The 20,000-nt window shown below is 46.7% G+C and overlaps 2 protein-coding genes across 3 annotated transcripts in view; one reads left to right on the top strand and one right to left on the bottom strand.

The window, feature by feature from the left end:
* The window catches only part of sesn1 (sestrin 1), a 111,703-nt gene extending 95,437 nt beyond the window's left edge, over positions 1-16,266 (top strand). Inside the window, exons 1-10 of one of the 2 annotated variants that reach the window (XM_063223382.1) lie at positions 1,883-2,157; positions 3,516-3,581; positions 4,102-4,302; positions 5,889-6,071; positions 8,668-8,925; positions 10,218-10,365; positions 11,945-12,057; positions 12,533-12,723; positions 13,483-13,627; positions 13,893-16,266. In XM_063223382.1, coding sequence (XP_063079452.1) covers positions 2,056-2,157; positions 3,516-3,581; positions 4,102-4,302; positions 5,889-6,071; positions 8,668-8,925; positions 10,218-10,365; positions 11,945-12,057; positions 12,533-12,723; positions 13,483-13,627; positions 13,893-13,979 — 1,494 coding nt within the window. In that variant the 5' untranslated portion in view covers positions 1,883-2,055 and the 3' untranslated portion in view covers positions 13,980-16,266. Of the gene's footprint in view, positions 1-1,882; positions 2,158-3,515; positions 3,582-4,101; positions 4,303-5,888; positions 6,072-8,667; positions 8,926-10,217; positions 10,366-11,944; positions 12,058-12,532; positions 12,724-13,482; positions 13,628-13,892 lie in introns of those variants that run through there. The other variant, XM_063223381.1, reaches the window with a different exon arrangement.
* A 1,645-nt stretch (positions 16,267-17,911) lies between these two features.
* Positions 17,912-20,000, bottom strand: part of armc2 (armadillo repeat containing 2) — a 56,096-nt gene continuing 54,007 nt past the window's right edge. Inside the window, exons 16-17 of the mRNA XM_063222132.1 lie at positions 19,918-20,000; positions 17,912-19,407 (exon numbers count right to left, since the gene is read on the bottom strand). The exon at positions 19,918-20,000 is cut by the window's right edge and continues 57 nt beyond it. Of these exons, the coding sequence (XP_063078202.1) occupies positions 19,241-19,407; positions 19,918-20,000 (250 nt within the window). The 3' untranslated portion in view covers positions 17,912-19,240. The remainder of the gene's footprint in view (positions 19,408-19,917) is intronic.

The raw sequence follows: 20,000 nt of genomic DNA, 5'->3' as shown, positions 1-20,000 counted from the left end.
ATTGTGCACATCCCAGGGAAAGGTGCAAGACCAAGGCCAACTGCAGTTTTCAGTGAGAAGTCCGCACTCTTAGAATCCTTTTTGTTGTATTTTATTATTTCATAGCAGGATAACTTTTCGACCTCAACAGTCTTCTTCAGATTCCAAATCTGAAGAAGACTGTTGAAGTCGAAACGTTATCCTGCCATGAAATAGCAAAATAGAACAAAAAGGATTCTAAGTGTGCGGACTTCTCACTCTAAAAAACAAGCCAGGCTAGCTCTTGCCCCTTGCTGTCACGGCAAGGACAGGACATGCCCAGACAAAGATGCTTGGAGAAATGACTTTGCAAAATGATCGCTAGAAGGATCACATTATTCCAGTCCATCAAAAATGCAATATATCATGCATGTCTTTGTGTGTACTACGTAATATGTGATATACTTTATACGTCCTGCTACAGACCGCTTTGAATTATGTGTATCATGTATCCGCCTAAATGGATTGTTTTATCCACTGTTGAAATATGACACCATGTTTTTGTCACTTGCTTCCCTTTTTGCACAGTAACCGTCAACTGTGTGTGTGCTGGCCTGTTTGTGAAAAAGGTGTGTGTGCGTGTGCGTGCCTGCGTGCCTGCGTGCCTGCGTGCCTGCGTGCCTGCGTGCCTGCGTGCCTGCGTGCCTGCGTGCCTGCGTGCCTGCGTGCCTGCGTGCCTGCGTGCGTGACGTGTATAAGTGGTATTGTTTGCGTGACTGATGGCAAGTTACCAGAAGTGATTTCAGTATGGTTTGGTTGGTATTGTTGGGTCGTTTGGCAAGTCGGCACAAATGGTGATGGTGCAGCTGCACCCGTGTTCAAGTGAATGCCTGTCTGCAGCAACCAAGTGGTCTGAGATAGCCTAATGTCATGGGGGCAAACCAATGTTAAGCTGTTGGTAGTTGGGATTCAGGAGAGAGAGAGAGAGAGAGAGAGAGAGAGAGAGAGAGAGAGAGAGAGAGAGAGAGAGAGAGAGAGAGAGAGAGAGAGAGAGCTCACCAAATCCCCTTTTGGGTCTAGCAGGGACTGTCAGTAGCCTACTTCCAATGCGCAGCGAGCCGAGTGGAAGATTGTATGTCTCCTATGTTGTACCCATGGCTCAGCTCGCTGTGGGGGTCTGTTGTCCACTTGCTCTCTAGCCGTCTGCAGCTTGCTTTGTTCTGTTCTGCAGGTAGGGTAGACTGATGTCATCCCGATAAGCGCAGTTCACCACTCACTGCGCAGCGCAGCAACGCTTTTTATGAGAGAGAGAGAGAGAGAGAGAGAGAGAGAGAGAGAGAGAGAGAGAGAGAGAGAGAGAGAGAGAGAGAGAGAGAGAGAGAGAGAGAGAGAGAGAGAGAGAGACTAGTCTTGAACAAAGGAATAATGGCAGCCATGGCTTTACCCGTCTTATGAAGGATGTTTTTTTTTTCTAGACAGGGTATGGGGCGAGGCAATGATGTATTTACTGCATATGTTCCTACCAGGGCCTGTATTCTGAAGATAAAATCAGTGGCGTAGTCTACTTGTTGAGATCCTGTCGTCCAAGAAAATGAAGGATAGATTAACAAGGAAATAGGCTACAGTATTTGTGCGCACGCGAGATAGAAGGCTATTTTACGCGCTCGACCGTTGCAATGAATGACGCAGACAAGCCTTCAACTATCCGTGTCAGCGACATAGACGTACAATTGTCCCGATAAGTTCAATATAGTGTGATATGAGCCTGTCACCCCCTCACGTTTCTAGCCTGAGCAGTTTCTGCCTCACGACCCGCCCCCGTTGGCGTTGATTGGAGAGGGGCTTGTTGTTTTTCGTTTCCGATTGGTTCAGCGGTGCGTCAAACAGACAGGGCCTCCCTTATGTAGCCAGTAGAAAAGACAAGGAGCAACGATATTCTGGTGTAGACCTTTTCCACAGCTGACGAGTCTACGTTGTTGCCTACGCTGCCCGGAGGAACAAAGCTGGGCAGGGGGGATAGCGGCCGAAGAACCGAGCCCCCAGAAAGAGAACTATTGGCAACATCATAACGGAACATTTTTCTGGGACAAATTAATTATGAGACACGCAACATCGGCAACAGAAACTATGGAAAACAACCCGTTAACAGTCACGGACTATATCAAGATTTGCACACACTGTGAACGGCTTAACAAAAAGGTAAGAAGAAAAAAAAACCGTAAATGGCAACCATACCTTTTTATGACAACACCGCTACAAAATGGGCGCTTATTTTGGAAACCTAAATTGGTTGGGCTTTGGAGAGATGTAGCCTAGTTTATTGCCTTGTTTGTGTCAGCGCTTGAGTTCTATGCAGGGAAGGGGATAGTTGCTGCAGTGGGCTTCTTTTCTTTGTGCTGCCTTGTTTACGCGTTTCTGGTTCTCCGTTCATGTTCTCGCACTGTGGTTTTGTTCTCAGTTTTCTGGCAAGCCGGTGTCGACTCTCTGGTGTGATATGAAATGGCGAAATTGTGAACAGACCTCAGAATGTCCCAAGTACCTTCGTGGTGTTCGTTTGCCCCTCTGGTGTTGGTGGTGGGTCATTCATTCGAAGACCTTCCATCTGAATGGGGCTTTAGCTCACAGGAAGACACAGAGGCGCTGTTGAGCGTTTCAGGGGATCGGATCTTTCGAGAGATATCTCGAAATTTACTTTCTAATGGCAACGATAGTTGTGAATCGGAGACTTGTTTTGGACAGCGACCTAATGCGCACGCCATAGCGCAGTTCCCAAAGTGTATGATGTAATGTTAGGAGCTATTGGCTGACGTTACTTTGCGCTGTGTGCAGACTGTTCGTGTGAGAGAGCCTCAGGAATTGCAAGCGATCCTAGTATATAGACTGCAGAGAGCTGGCTGACTGTGCACTGGGGGAAATGAAACGCTGTGTGAAATTCTTGTCTTTCCTTTGTGCGATCTGACTGCGCTAGTTTTTTAATGCGCAGGACAATTGTCGTTGCGGTGAAATCAGGATCATAAATCAAACGGCATGTTATTGAGGCAATTTGCCAGACGCACTACTTTGATTACAAGATTATTCTTCAGATGTGAATCAAGAGAGCTTCATGACTGGCTATCAGATTTGGCAATTGTGCAATTTATTTGTTTATTTATTTTTCAACAAAGTTGTGCACATTAATTTATGCGGATGTGTTTTACTATATATTTTTTGTTTGCTTTGGTGTTTTCAAGATGTCATTATTCACTAAAAGATGAAGCAAAACCAGCCCCAATGGATCCCCCCCTCTTATGATTATGCAGATATATGACCCCCTCCCCCCGGCCAGATATCTTCATAATCATAAATTTGACTGTGTGTGGGCCCCCTACATACATGGGGCCCTGGTGACTCAGTCACACTTTACTCCCCTGAGCAAGACGGCTTATGATCTGATATGATGTGACTTTTTTATCGTTTCTGAGACTTTTTTGGGGAAGTTATTCATATAATTGAATGTGGACGTGTGTTATTATGATGATATGTATGTAATTTTTCGATGTTTTTTTGTGTCATTTCAGGATATGGGAGTACGTATCCCCAGGCCGCTTGGAAACGGGCCAAGCAGATTTATCCCAGAGAAGGAAGTAAGTAGCGCTCATGCGACCATGTGGCGTCCAACACACACACACACACACACACACACACACACACACACACACACACACACACACACACACACACACACACACACACACACACACACACACACACACACACTATGACTCTGCCCTTATACTTTATATTCATTTCCTCCAACCTCCACCCCCTTAACCCAAAAACTCATCTGCAAAAAAAAGAGCAGGACAAAGCCTATTTCACGAATTCAATTTGGCTAAGGATTTAAAAATAAAGGAGCTGAATTTCCTCATTTTGGTATGGTTTAGTTGAGTGTTGCTTTAGCTATATGGTTTAGTTGCTCTCAGGGGATTTTTGAGATGAAAATGTGCTGAACTAGCATGTTCCAGTTCCCACATTCTAAGACGCCCCTGTGCCTAATCTCTCTCTCTCTCTCTCTCTCTCTCTCTCTCTCTCTCTCTCTCTCTCTCACACTCTCTCTCTCACTCTCTCTCTCTCTCTCTCTCTCTCTCTCTCTCTCCCCACTAGATCCTGACGGTCAGCAAGGTTGAGGAGCGTATGGAGTCCATCTTCGAGGACGCCTTCGCCACGCTGGGCCGCGTGGACAACATCTCCATGGTGATGGGCTTCCACCCACAGTACCTGGAGAGCTTCCTGCGCACCCAGCACTACCTGCTGCAGATGGACGGCCCCCTGTCACTACACTACAGGCATTACATAGGCATCATGGTGAGCAGAACACACACACACACACACACACACACACACACACACACACACACACACACACACACACACACACACACCCTCTCACTACACTACAGACATTACATAGGCATCATGGTGAGGGGAGCGCGCACACACGCACACACACACACACACACACACACACACACACACACACACACACACACACACACACACACACACACACACACACACACACACACACACACACACACACCCTCACTACACTACAGGCATTACATAGGCATCATGGTGAGGGGAGCGCGCACACACGCACACACACACACACACACACACACACACACACACCCTCTCACTACACTACAGGCATTACATAGGCATCATGGTGAGCAGAACACACACACACACACACACACACACACACACACACACACACCCTCTCACTACACTACAGACATTACATAGGCATCATGGTGAGCAGAACACACACACACACACACACACACACACACACACACACACACACACACACACACACACCCTCTCACTACACTACAGACATTACATAGGCATCATGGTGAGCAGAACACACACACACACACACACACACACACACACACACACACACACACACACACACACGCCCCCTCTCACTACACTACAGGCATTACATAGGCATCATGGTGAGGGGGACACACACACACACACACACACACACACTCACACACACACACACACACACCCTCTCACTACACTACAGACATTACATAGGCATCATGGTGAGCAGAACACACACACACACACACACCCTCTCACTACTCTACAGGCATTACATAGGCATCATGGTGAGCAGGACACACACACTCACACTCACACTCACACACACACACACACACACACACACACACACACACACACACACACACACACACACACCCCCTCTCACTACACTACAGGCATTACATAGGCATCATGGTGAGCAGAACACACACACACACACACACACACACACACACCCTCTCAGTACACTACATACATTACATAGGCATCATGGTGAGCAGAACACACACACACACACACACACACACACACACACACACACACACACACACACACACACACACACACACACACACACACACACGCCCCCTCTCACTACACTACAGGCATTACATAGGCATCATGGTGAGGAGAGCACACACACACACACACACACACACACACACACACACACACACACACACACACACACACACAGTGATACTGAGCGTTATCTCTGAGGCTGAAACCACAGACTCATGCCTGACGCACACACGCACACACAGAGATTAAAACCTCAAAACAAACCTTGAAATCAGCGGTCACACAGACTCTTGCAAGTCATTTTGACACACTCTCTCTACTTTCTGTTCACGTCAACTTAACCATGTTTTCTCATCTCCTTTCCTTTAATTATCCCACCCATCTCTCTCTTCCTCTCTCTACAACCCCCCCTCTCTCTCTCACCCCCCCCCCTTTCCCTCTCTCTCTCTCTCTTTCTCGCTCTACCACTCTCCACCGCTCTCTCTCTCTCTCTCTCTCTCTCTCTCTGTCTCCCCCTCCCTCAGGCTGCGGCACGGCACCAGTGTTCGTACCTGGTGAACCTGCACGTGAACGACTTCCTCCAGGTGGGGGGCGACCCCAAGTGGCTGAAGGGCCTGGACATGGCCCCCTGCAAGGTGCAGATGCTGGGGGAGCTCAACAAGATCCTGGCCCACCGGCCTTGGCTGCTCACCAAAGAACACATCGAGGTAGGAACCGGAGACCGTGCTCTCACCAAAGAGAGCTTGAATGATTACTACTAGAAATAACACCACGTACCCTGAGCTCACGGGGCTAGTCGGCTTTTTTTGCAGTCACACGTCGCAGAAAGTGACTTGATTTTTGTAGGGGTTGCTTGCACACAATGTAGGTCTGTGGAACGTGTTATTGTTCTATGGTTTCCTCTTCTACCCCTCTCTCTTGTCTCTGTTTCTGTTTCTCTCTCTCTCTCTCTCTTTCTCTCTCTTTCTCTCTGAAATTCACTGTAATTCACTCTCAGTTTTGCGGTAGATTTCTTACACAGGACATGCCTACTTCTCTCACCTTGCACACGCTGACGTCATGCCGTTCTGTCTGTCTGGGGCATTTGTTTTTTTTCTCATTTTTTTCTTCCAAGCTGTCTGACTTTGCCTCATTCACACGTACTGTACATTCTCTCTCTCTCTCTCTCTCTCTCTCTCTCTCTCTCTCTCTCTCTCTCTCTCTCTCTCTCTCTCTCTCTCTCTCTCTCTCTCTCTCTCTCTCTCTCTCTCTCTCTCTCTCTCTCTCTCTCTCTCCCCATCTCCGAGACAGACGTCCATTCACAAGGGTTGCACCCTTTCGCTCTTTTCTTCCTTATGCAACTGCGATGACTTCACCTCCGTCTCTCGCTCTGACCTCCTTCTTATGTTGTTTTTTTCTCCCCGCCGTGTTTAAAGAGCCGCCTGGCCGGCCCAACCCAAACCTGACCACAGCCAGCCACTTGGCCACAGCCCCGTGCCCTGGGTCAGATGCAGGGCTTTGAACACCCCTGCGTGAAGACACACACACACGCACACGCGCACGCACGCACACACACACACACACCTTACAAACACACACACCCTTGCACACACACACATTACATACCTACACACCCTTGCACACACACACACACACACACACCCGAACCCACACACTTGCATGCACACTCGCACAGGGGGCGTTTAAATACCCATGCCACGGAAACAGTTGACATGTGGCTTGAAAGAGGAAGCGTGCGTTTCACATGTGCTATTTTCTTGCTTCTGCTCCCTCCGGGTGAGCTGACTGACATGCTTCAGCTGCTCCAGAGGCATGTGGGAAACAGAAGCCCGAAAAGGAAGAAAGGAGTCGCGCACAAGAGCTGAATGCAAAATCAAAACTGTATTAAGCAAAGCCGAATAAAGTAAATAACACAGACAGACAAGGGACACGCGTTTCAGGTCTAGCCCATCATCAGTGTTCCCAGTTTGACTTGTGTGCGACTCCTTTCTTCCTTTTCGTCATACTGTTCTTGGAATAACGCACCGAGGGAAGCGCTCAGGAAAAGACATTGGCGCGGACGTCACCCCCACCATTGAAACAGCAGCTGGCCATTGCACATGAGCACAGAGCTGCGGTTACAGCTGGCACATGGGTATAGTCATTTAGGCCTGCTTGGCATATTGGGCATTTTGGTAGTGGTAGTAGTATGGGTGTCTTTGAGCTTGATTCTTCAGATAATTCCTTTGAGGTGATATTTAGACATTGACACACAAGTACATCTAAAATGTTGAATGCCCGGTTCGTGTTACCGGTTCAATCCACTCCCAGACTCCCAGGCCCGTGGTGTGCAACAGCTGAGCATGTTGATGATGGCCTGGACCGCAGCACCACAGCCAGCCGTGGCCGCAGTTAACCCCTCTATTGATCCTCAAGGTCACGGCCGGCCCACAGCTCGGTTCGCCAACTGACTGACTGGCTGATTTATTGATTATGCGATTGGCAGCCCCACTCTGAGTCAGGCACGTGGATGAAAACAAGTGCTGCTGGCTGGCTGGTGGGTGGGATTTGATTGACCGCCCCTGGTGAACACACACCCTCATGTTTGTCTGTCACGCTTTCCGATTAATCCTCGGTTCTGATCTTTCCCGATATGAGAGCGTCGCTTTCATGGAATTTACCATTGTAACCCGTCTTCGTTTGCGCATCTGGAGCTGAGGTCACTTCCTTTTTGCCAAAAAACCTTGCCTGCTTGACTTACAGCCCAGGCAGAGTAGCACAGCTGGTCACTGGCAGAGCTTGACGCATACGTATAGATGGGTCAATGACGGCTTTTGGGGGGGGGCTCAGATGTCATACTGTGCAACCGCAGCCAAGGCCCATAAATTACTTAGTAAATTGGTAATTAATGTACTGCTATGAATATGCTTCTTGGATAATTTACTAGAAACAAAAACAAAACCATTTAATCCCTACAATAGTGGCATTAGCTGTGGTTGCACCACCCTGACCTTTACTACAGTACATGACTGTGTGTAAGTTTTACACGCCGTTCTGGTGTCTCTCTTGTGTTGGTGTAGAAGCTGCTGAAGGCTGAGCAACACAGCTGGTCTCTGGCGGAGATGTATAGATATATTGCAATAACGTGTAAAGTTACATTATTAAGTATTAACACAATGTTCTGGTGTCTCTCTTGTGGTTGTGTAGAAGCTGCTGAAGGCGGAGGAGAACAGCTGGTCGCTGGCGGAGCTGTATAGATGTTATAGTAATAATATGTGTAAAGTATTAACACGCTGTTCTGGTATCTTTCTTGTGGTTGTGTAGAAGCTGCTGAAGGCGGAGGAGAACAGCTGGTCGCTGGCGGAGCTGATCCACGCGGTGGTGCTGCTGACCCACTACCACTCGCTGGCCAGCTTCACCTTCGGCTGCGGCATCAGCCCCGAGATCCACTCGGACGGCGGACACACCTTCCGGCCGCCCTCGCTCAGCGTCAGCGCCGGCGGATATTGCGCCTGCGACATCGCCAACGGCAACGGCCAACTCGCCACCACCGAGGAGATGCTGCTGGACGCCAATCACCAGGTCAGTAGAGAGAGAGAGATTGTGGACAGCAACCAGCAAGTCAATGGAGAGGTGTGTGTGTGTGTGTGTGTGTGTGTGTGTGTGTGTGTGTGTGTGTGTGTGTGTGTGTGTGTGTGTGTGTGTGTGTGTGTGTGTGTGTGTGTGTGTGTGTGTGTGTGTGTGTGTGTGTGTTTTGTGTGCGTAAGTAATGAGTAATAGATCATTTGCGTGTGGATGGAACAGAGTGCTTGGTGTGTATGTGTGTGTGGGTGTGTCTATCTACCTGTGCGCACCAGTCATCCCAATGGGGTGTGTGTGTGGGGGTGTGTGAGTGGGTGAGTAAGTGGAATGGATAAAGGGAGAGTGTGCGCATGTGTGGGTGTCATGTGTGGCCATGATGTGGAAACTGAGTAACTAAGTGGCGCACGACAAATGAAGGGTGCTCTCTGTGCAAATGTCAAAGACACACACGCAGGCACACACACACACACACACACACACACACACACACACACACACACACACACGTCCCATAGTTCCATCATCCCACTCCTGGTAGGTAGTGCCGCCTCTGGTCGTTTTCACGGCTAGCTCAGCGAACTCGTTCACCTCGCTGTCCAGTCAGTGTCCTTTTACAAGCTAATATTAGTGTTTACGGCTGTTTACAGGCTAAGGGGAGGTTTCACCACCCCTGCTCAGAGAGAGAGAGAGAGAGAGAGAGAGAGAGAGAGAGAGAGAGAGAGAGAGAGAGAGAGAGAGAGAGAGAGAGAGAGAGAGAGAGAAGAGAGAGAGAGAGAGAGAGAGAGAGAGAGAGAGAGAGAGAGAGAGACAGAGAGAGAGAGAGAGAGAGAGGAAAAGAGTGGCCAGAGACAGTTGATTGATGAACGGAAGTGTCTCTGAAGAAAATGCCGTACATGTCCATGCAGATGAGTGAGTGTGGCTAATATTAACTGTTTTAAAAACCCACGTTGCAGTTTGAAGGTGTAGAAAAAGAAGCAGATTTCCGCAAATAAGTGAAATATAAATCAGCAATATGAGTTATTTTGACATGCGAAAATAATAAAGTCGTGGCTTAACCGTTAGGGCACTCGTCTCCTATGCGGCCGACCCGGATTCGATTCCGGCCCGGGTCCTTTGCCGACCCTTCCCCGTCTGTCTCTCTTCCAAGCGTTTCCTGTCTCTCTCTCAAGACCAAAACATATCTGAAAAAAGAAGGAAAAAATTGGGCTTTTGTGTGTGGCTGGCGGAAGACTTTTGACTTTTGTGTACTGTATATTAACATGGAAGCCTGTCTGTGTGTGTGTGCTCTGCAGGGTGTGGAGGTGGGCGGGGAGGTGGAGGTGCTGATGGAGCGCATGCGGCTGCTGCAGGAGTGCCGAGACGAGGAGGAGGCCAGCCAGGAGGAGATGGTCATGCGCTTCGAACGCGAGAAGACCGAGAGCATGCTGGTGGCCACCGCAGGTAACACACACACACACACACACACACACACACACACACATGCACACACACACACACACACACAAGCACAAACACACATGCACACACAAGCACAAACACACATGCACACACACACACACACACACACACACACACATGCGCACACACACACACACACACACACACACAAGCACGTATGCACACACACACACACACACACACACAAGCACGTATGCACACACACACACACACACACACACACACACACACACACACACACACACACACACACACACACACACACACACACACACACACACACACACATCTATCCCTCCATCCCTCGTACACTCAGTCGCCGCCACCCAAACACTCTTTCAGTGGCTGGAAGAGTGAGAGGATGCTCCTGGTCGGCCACTGTAGGTAACCCCCAAACACAGTTAAACCCAATAACCCCTAAACCCTACACCACACACACACACACACATACACACACACATTCTTCGAGTGCGTGTAGACCGTGGGTGGGGAGCTTATGGCCCGAGGGCCATACAGTTTCACATGAAATATGACACGTTTTGTAAAGCAAATTTTAGCAAAATTACATTTGCAATACAATTCGATTATATTTTTCAGGGGACCTAGTGAAGGTGGGGTCTGTTGTGAAGGTGGCCTCCTTCAATATAGGCCTAAAGTGCAGGGGGAAACGTAGCACATACGTAGTGTACATAGTATGGCCATTGGAGGACTAGGGTTTCAGTGGCTGGAAGAGCGAGAGTATGCTCTTGGTCGGCCACTGTAGGTAACCCCCAAACACAGTTAAACCCAATAACCCCTAAACCCTACACCACACACACACAACCCCTAAACCCTACACCACACACACACACACACACACACACACACACACACACACACACACACACACACACACACACACACGCGCATACCTGACCCAACTCACCCTCACACCGTTCCACCCTCTAATTGCGACACCGCATTCCGTCCATTCATTCAACATTCTGTTCAGTTTCCTGTCGCATTCCATTCCCAAAATTCCACCCGCATTGCTCAATGGCGCTTCGTTGTAACTGGTCCAACCCATTCATCTCATCTGCCCAACTTCTTCAGGATGTTGAAATAGGGCCCCGAGCTTAGGTAAACAGCTATTGTAGTAGCTATATGCCACCCTAGTTGTTGTTTATAATAATAGTTATTAATAATAGTTATAATAGTCGAACCAAAGTACCAGTAGGTATTTAGATGGCATTTGGTACTCTGTGTTCTTGGACGTTCTTAAGTGTTTATGAGGGTCTGTGATGTCGGGCAATTGGTCTTAGAATCTGAAGGCCGTTGCCGGTTCAAATCCCATACAGTTCATAAGGCTGACGTGCCCTTCAGCAAGGGACCTAACCTCACATTGCTCCAGGGACTTTAACCAATACCCGGTACCCTGTAATAACTGTAAGTTGCTTAGCATGATGGATAGAACTTACCATAGAATAACCAGTTTATTAGCGATCCGTCATGTAGCCAAAACGTCAGCTGATTGATATGCAATGTTAATGTAATGTGGATTTTTTTTTGTGTGTGTGTGCAGAGGACGAGGACAGTGTGCAGTCCAGAGACGTGTCACGCCACTTTGAGGACCCCAGCTACGGCTACAAGGACTTCTCCAGGAGAGGAGAGCACGTGCCTACCTTCAGAGTGCAGGTAGACACACACACACACACACACACACACACACACACACACACACACACACACACACACACACACACACACACACAGCAGGTGGACATATAGACACAAACTAATGTTTAGCCGTATACATTTGTGCAGGTATATGCACTCGTGTTGAGCTTATTGCCTCACCAGCACTTCGTCAGGATAGCAGAGCATGTCATCCCCCCAATACACACACACACACACACACACACACAGTACAGCCTCCTTCTCCTGTTGACTACACACAGAACGCACAACTCCCCTCTGCCACTGACTGAAGGATACCTGAGCATGTACACGGACACACACACACACACACACAGCATTCACAGCCACCACCCCTGCTGCCGTTGACTGACCCCTGGCACCCTGTCTTCTTCTATTCTCTGCCCCTCCCTGTCCCCTGTCTCTCCCCTCTTGCCCCACCCCCGTGTGTGACTGCCCGCCGGCACCCCCGCAGGACTACAGCTGGGAGGACCACGGCTACTCGCTGGTGAACCGGCTGTACCCGGACGTGGGCCAGCTGCTGGACGAGAAGTTCCAGATGGCGTACCACCTGACCTACAACACCATGGCCATGCACCAGGGCGTCGACACTTCCATGCTGCGCCGCGCCATCTGGAACTACATCCACTGCATGTTCGGCATCCGGTGAGTAGAAGTAGTAGTAGCAGTAGTAGCAGTAGTAGCGGTGGTAGTAGTAGTAGTAGTAGTAGTAGTAGTAATCTCTGTATTTGTGTAGCGCACAATTCATACAACCATGACGCTCAATGTTCTTTAACAAGTTGGTTGAACAACACAATGCTGGCAGTATTTTACACATGCAAAGTAGCTATACTGTATGTCAGAGATCAGAAATCAAATATGAACAGAAATGCAACAACCAAGTTGGCTCTGTGCACTGTCATAGTGGTGTAGTACTATGGTAGTTATGTTTTTTCCAGTGACTATTACAACGTTCCAGTGGTGGAACGGTACGTAGTACAGCTAGGTTCACACACGTTGCTGCTAGTTACTCGCTCAGCGAATTAAGTCAATAGAATGTCGATGTGTTCCAGCGAGACTAGCAGGCGAGTAGGCGAGTACTGTACAAGCGATGTGATGTGGGCGGATCCCAAGGTGAAAATATTTTAACTTCGAGCGAGGCGAGTAACCAATTGGAATGCAGAGTTCGGTACTTCTCGCCTGTACATTGGCAGTAAAGCCTAAAGACTTTCAGCGAACGTTCCATGAGAGAGTGGCGAGTAGGCGAGCAAGCGAGAAGCTAGTAAATAGCAGCGATGTGTGTGTGCGTACGTAGCTTAAGGGGCTACAGGAATTTGATGAATGTAGTAAGCATCTTCTCCCAGTGCTAAGTCTGCATCTCTTGCTTCTCCTCCTCCCTCCTGTTTCGTCCTGTCCTGGCCTCAGCTATGACGACTATGACTATGGGGAGATCAACCAGCTCCTGGACCGGAGCTTCAAGGTCTACATCAAGACCATGGTCTGCTGTCCAGAGAAGACCACCAAGAGAATGTACGAGAGCTTCTGGAGGCAGTTCCAGCACTCTGAAAAAGTATGTGAAAACATCTCTATTTCCTCTCTCTCTCAAAGTCATACACCAGAAATAAGAGGCATGAAATGGGATGGGTTGGGAGGAGACTTCCTGGAGCTGATTTTGTCTAGGGGAGTAAATTGACTTGAGTTTTTTTCGTTTCATGGCAAATTTGTAAAAAAAATTACTGATTTCATTGAGTTTGAATATTGGGCAACGTATCTAACTGCATCTGTTTGTCTCTCCCATCACCCCACCCCTTCTCTCTCTCTCTCCCTCTCTGCAGGTACATGTAAATTTGCTTCTTATGGAAGCACGTATGCAGGCGGAGCTGCTGTATGCTCTGAGAGCAATCACCCGATACATGACATGAAGTGCTTTGGCTCTTTTTTTCTCTCCTTCTGTTTTTACTGTTATCATTGTTGCTATTGTGAGAAACTTACAAAATGCTATACAATTAAAAAAAAAACTTTTTTAATGAAAAAAAAAGAAAAACGTACAGGAAAATCAGAAGAACGCAAGAATGTCAAAGAGGAAGGTCGTTGGTCGGAGACAAGACAATGCATCTTCCATGAAAAGGATGAATGGGAACAGCAATACAAAAAAAGAGTGGACGAATGAATGAATGAAAAGGACAATTCAGAAGGAAAACAAAAAAAAAATCCTCGTCTATAGCAAGAGGCGTGTGTTTTTTTTGCTTGAGCCCACCGCTGAATGACTTCTTTGGTCTAGCCAGCTGACCCAGCTGTGAGGCTTGCAGTGCCATGGCCTGACCACAGGAGGGCGTCTGAACCACAAAACTCCCAGAGTCGTTTATAGAGATAGATCTTTATGTATGGCTCTGAAAACTCCCCCTACCCTTCCCACTGCCCAACGCTTCGGGCTATAAAGGAGGCCATCAGACTGACTTGAAGAGATCCAACAGAGGTGGGACGTCTTCACTTGTGTCGTGAAGGAGTCACACCCTCTGTTGTGACAAGGAAATGAAAAACAACCAGGACTTTCTAAAAGAGGGGGAGACATGAGAGAACAATTACCCCCTCTGCCACCCTCCCCCACCCCAACTCCCTTCATGTGCACTCATACTGCACGAGCATATTACTGAATTTTCTCTCTGGTTCCAGCATTATCATTATCAGTAATTATTTTTCTATTACGATTGTTGTCATTTTTTTGTGCGTAAGTATGTTTGTGTTTTTTTCTGTGTGTGTTTTTGTTGGGGAATGGCTTGAGGTTGGAGTATTATTTTTGTTGTTGTGGTCGTTGTTTTTGACATTGTGCCTGAACCGCAGACAGTCCTGAATGTCTGATGGTGCTGCTCAATACGCTTAAACCCCTGAAAAGACGCCCCGTATCCCCCCACTACTCCAACATTTCTGGATAAGTAGTTTCCGTGATTTTATCTGACCAACCCAACCATAACCCCAGTATCAAATCCTGAACCTCTATTACCTGAATATGTATAAGCTAACCTTCAGAGAAAGTGAATGAGTGTGCGTGCGTGCCTGTTGTTCAGTAAGTGTGTGTATGTGAGCTGAATGACTGAAAGAGAGAGAGAAAATCAGAGAATCGCTGCCTGAGCCCTGTTTTAAAAGGTTTACTGTAAAAACAACACCACTTTGTTTCAGCGTTGTGACATTTCCAAAGTGTTTTCAGGAAAACAAACAAAAAAAGAAAAAGACTAACAGAAAAAAAATGGAAAAGTGAAAACCATATCAAAAACAGAATCTAGCCTTTTTTGTTGTTGGAAATTTCAAACGTTGGAAAGAAAAAATCAAAGGCACTTTTATTTTTTAGACCAGCTAAATGGCTTTGGCTTATAGTAGCAGTATGGTGTGGTGACCATTTCTTATGCGTAACAAAAGTTAAAAAAAAAAAAAAACTGATTGGAAAAAAAAATCTTTCAAGAAAAAAAACAACAGAAAGAAGTCTTCCTGCCTGTGTTATCCATGCTGGTGTTATCCTGACACCTTCAGTACTTGGCCTGTCTTCCTTTTCTCCTACGTTACCCATAATATGGTCACCCTCCCAAAAACAAATACCCAGGCCTCGACTTCCAAGCAAAGTCGAGGTCTTGGGTTATCAGTATAAGCAAGATATTAAAATACCTCCTGATATTTGCATTGTGTTTAGTGTGTTGGTTTTTTTTCTTAACTTCTTAAAAGTGCTCTTCACTGAGCTTTTGTGACGCAGATGAGTATAGTCTGCTCATGTGCAGAAAGCAGACGTGCTTAAGACGTCTATCATTGTCACCCCTGACACTGCAGTCAGAGGCTGAACGAAGCTTGTTTTTTGTTGTTGGGTTTTTTTGTTTGTTTTTTTATTCCCAAACATAACCAGTGTAACTAAGCAGAGTTTTTTCACTTTAGGTTTGTGGAGGGATCTTCACTGTTATTTCATTTGGGTTTTTGTTTGTTTACTAATAAAACAGCACAGTACTGCATTCTGTCGGCATCTTTGTGGAACAGAGATGGGTGGAGAGAAGAGAGAGAGGGGATGGTACTTTTTTTAATTTCCATTTATTTTCCTTTTCCAAGAAGACTGTAAAAGACAAGATTGAAAAGTTTTTTTTTTTTTACCAAACTTCTGAGACTGACTTCGGTTACTGACAGTTTTATAAGAAAACAGAAAAAAAACAATAAAAGATTATGAGATTTGAACTTCTTGTGTAAGTGTGTTATTTATTTTGGATTTCTGGTTCAGCTACAGCATTCAGCTGTTGCAAAGCAACCATTGAAAAAAGCAAAACATGTACATCAAACAACATTGAATGGGCAAAAAAATAGTTAAACTGTATTTTGTGTGTGAGTATGCGTGCGTGTGTGACTGAGCTTGCACATTTCCATGCATTGGTGAAGCATACTGACCCACTTCAGCACTTCTTGAGTTGTTCATCCGTTTCAGTTCTGCAGTGACAAACACTTCCCTGTTTTAGATCATATTAATCACCTCTGTGCTATTACTATTCTTCACTTTGTACACTCAACATTGAAAGAAATCACAAGCTTTAATTTGCCTACATGAGGGGGGTTGGATATGTCCACTACTGTCTTACAATAGGTTGCTGAGACAGGTTAAAGCCTGCACATCTAAACTTCTGTAAACACAGACCAGTAGAGATGAACAAAGTTTTCTTTCGTCCTTATTTGTCCATTCTTTCAAAAGGTAGCATGTAAAATCCTGAACTGAATTGGCATTTAAGTAAGACAACACACATATTTCAACCATCTATGGGGTTTGTGTATGATGCCTTTACAAGTTGCCTCGTGCTCCACAACGCCCTGTGACAGGTTAGGTTTAGGAATGGTTTTGGTCTGGGCACAATTTCGCAACAAATTCGGCATTTGCTATCAGTTTTCAGTGAAAGGACTTACGCTAGGGTTATTTAAGGTCTCCATTGGCCTAGCCAACAGACCTGCACTGCTACAGAGTGGTCATAAGAAGACGAATGCTATGCCGAAAAGAGAAACGTCCCTGTTCTCTAAACACCAAGCATGAGCCGGGCCACTCAGGCCACACACACAACTGAGGGAAGCAGAAAGCACTGTGTAAGCCTAAAGGATTTCCAGGCAGAAAACTCCCTAGAACCAGAGTCAAAAGGTTGTCTGGTTTCTCTCTCTCTCTCTCTCTCTTGCTCTCTCTCTCTCTCTCTCTCTCTCTCTCTCTCTCTCTCTCTCTCTCTCTCTCTCTCTCTCTCTCTCTCTCTCTGTATGGGGTCAAGGTTGCTTATGACGGACAAGTGGGTGGCCTTCGTCAATTACTCCACCCCACCTCCCCATCACCTACTCCTTATCCAGAGCTATGAGTCACAATCTTTGTTATTCGTCATCCCTTTCTCTCTCTTTTTTCCCTTCTTGTCTGGAATGGTCCAGAATTACCGGCAGTCGGTTGTTTGCTGTGCTGTGGTATACAGCACTGTAGCCACAGTGCCAAAGGCTCAGACAGTGGACTCGCGCCATATAAAACCTGGACATGTTTTTGTACAGTAGATGTTGACAATGCCTTCCTGTGTCTGTGTCTGTGTGTGTGTGTGTGTCTGTGTCTGTGTCTGTGTCTCTGTGTGTACTTTCATGGTTTAGTGTCCCATAACTACTGTAAGAAAGGCTTGGGAAGGGATGTGGAGGGGAATGCTATGTTTGATGTGTATGTACCCATTTAGGACAGAGGGAGAGAGAGAGAGGGAGAGAAAGTGTGTTGTTCCAGTCGTTTTCTTTGTTTCTGTTTCTATTATCCTTTCAATAAGTACTTGAGAGCTTGAAGGCATTGTACTTTTTTTCTCCTGAGAGGCAGTCGTTCAGCTCAACAACACAGATTTAGATTAAACAATACAAAACCCTGGCCTTGTGTTCCCCAGATTAAACCATAAAAACCCTATTGTTCCTCAGCCCTTTGTATCAAGGCAACTACAAAACACACAATGACTTCCAAATCACTTCCACCATTTTCTTTTTTTTCATGTTGTTCTTTCATTTCCTTTTTCCCACCCTTTTTTTTTTTTTTTTACAATAAAGTGCAATCAGTACGTAATCAGTTACACCTGTTCACCCAAAGCTGTTCACATTCAGTCAGAAGCACAAACCACTACACAGTAAAAAAAAAAAAAATGCAGCATCAATGCAACACTTATGCCTCTTTTCCACTGCCGGTTTTCTGGTAGGCCTACAGCTCCACACAGCGCGACTCGGATGTCACTTTTTGCTTTTCGAATAGGCACAACACAGATCAATCATGAAGCAAAAAGTGGCGGCTGAGTCGCGCCGAGTCGTGCTGTAGGCCTACCAGAAAACCGGCAGTGGAAAAGAGGCATTAGAGAGTTAATTCAACATCCTCTAGAGTGTGTTTGGTCTCAGTGTACTCTCTCTAACTGTGTAATTATTAACACAGCATTTTTTTATGTGTACCTGGAGTAAACCCATAATTAACGATCCATACAGTACTAATAAAAAAACCCAAAGCTATTAAAGTGCAGAGCGCGCCCTGAGAAGGAGAGTGACGTCCCATGGTGGTAGAGGTGTAAACACAAGACTCAATATGCGGACTCCCGTCCTCCCTTTGCATGCTTGTGAGCACAAGATGACATCTCTGACAACAGTAAATTAATTCAATATCTTGCAAAAGCACAATTCTAATGTCACTTTCTCATTTTCAATCGAGATGGTGAATGAATAACAGTTCCCCAAAAATTGTTGTGGCAAGGCTGACTGCGGGGAAACGTTTTTGTGGAAACGCGAGGCCACAAGCACAAGTGGAGGACGGGAGCCTGCATATTGGAATGCACACATTAACACCCAGTCAAAGAAATGCAGGAACTGGGCGAGGGGTATTCCAAGGACATGGTTAAGTAACAAACCTGGCTAAGTAACCTACAGGAAGTGGTAAAACTGCTAACAGACAGCCCAAATGTGTCATTTAGTTAAAGAAATGAAATCTTAAGGCTCTTCTATTAGGTGATTTACCACTACTACCTCAAGGTTAACTTAACTACCAAGCCAGGTCTTTGGAATAGTCCCCTGGAGGCCAATCCAACCCAACTCAACAAACTTAATCCAACCCAACTTAATCCAATCCAACCCAACCCAATTTAACCAAACTCAACAGTCCAATTTAACCAAACTCAGCTGAGTTCAGCTCAGCTCAAGCAGGCTCTTGTGTGATTCGGTGGGAGGGCGTGGCGGTGGCGGGCAGGTTCAGGATCCTCCTCTGCAGCCTCTGGGCGACGGGCCAGAACTCTGTCTCCCAGCAGACCTGGTGCAGCTCCCGCATGGCCTCGTCACACCAGGGGGACAGAGCCTCCTCCTCGTCTGTGGGTAGGACGAACCAAAGAACACATAAGGCTCTTTTCCACTGACAGTTTTCTGGTAGGCCTACAGCACGCTTTACGTGCCCAATCGAAAAGCAAAAAATAGTCACGTTGTGTCGAGCTGTAGGCCTACCAGAAAACATTCATTTTTGTCTTAAGCCCTATTCCGACTGGACTAGTTTTATGTATGTATGGGGAAATCTGATTTTTATCTCAGGACGTCGGTAATAGAATTGGCCGATTCGGACTGGATTGAAATATGTCACACACTCATTATGACTGCACTTGTTCCACATTATTGCACATCCATGGAGGCATTTGGTCCCGTGGAACAATTCTAATAATTGTGTGTTGGTTTACGAACCCATCAAAATCCGTGTCCTTTCATTTGGAGAGTGCGTTTGACCATGCTGTCTGATTAAGCTAGTCCCGTCGGAATAGGGCTTTAGAGTTGTATCAAATCTTCAAGTTTCTTTTGTTTTCATTGTGAGTGAGTGACTGCATATTGCACCTAGGTACAGAGCGAGTGTGTGGAGCAGCTCCTCGGTGCCATTCTGAATGCTGTCCTCCGTGCAGTTCCACAGGGTCTGGCAC

Source organism: Engraulis encrasicolus, chromosome 18 (genome assembly GCF_034702125.1).
Source record: "Engraulis encrasicolus isolate BLACKSEA-1 chromosome 18, IST_EnEncr_1.0, whole genome shotgun sequence".
In the NCBI taxonomy this organism is placed as follows: Eukaryota; Metazoa; Chordata; class Actinopteri; order Clupeiformes; family Engraulidae; genus Engraulis; species Engraulis encrasicolus.
This window is presented reverse-complemented; position numbering and strand designations above follow the sequence as displayed.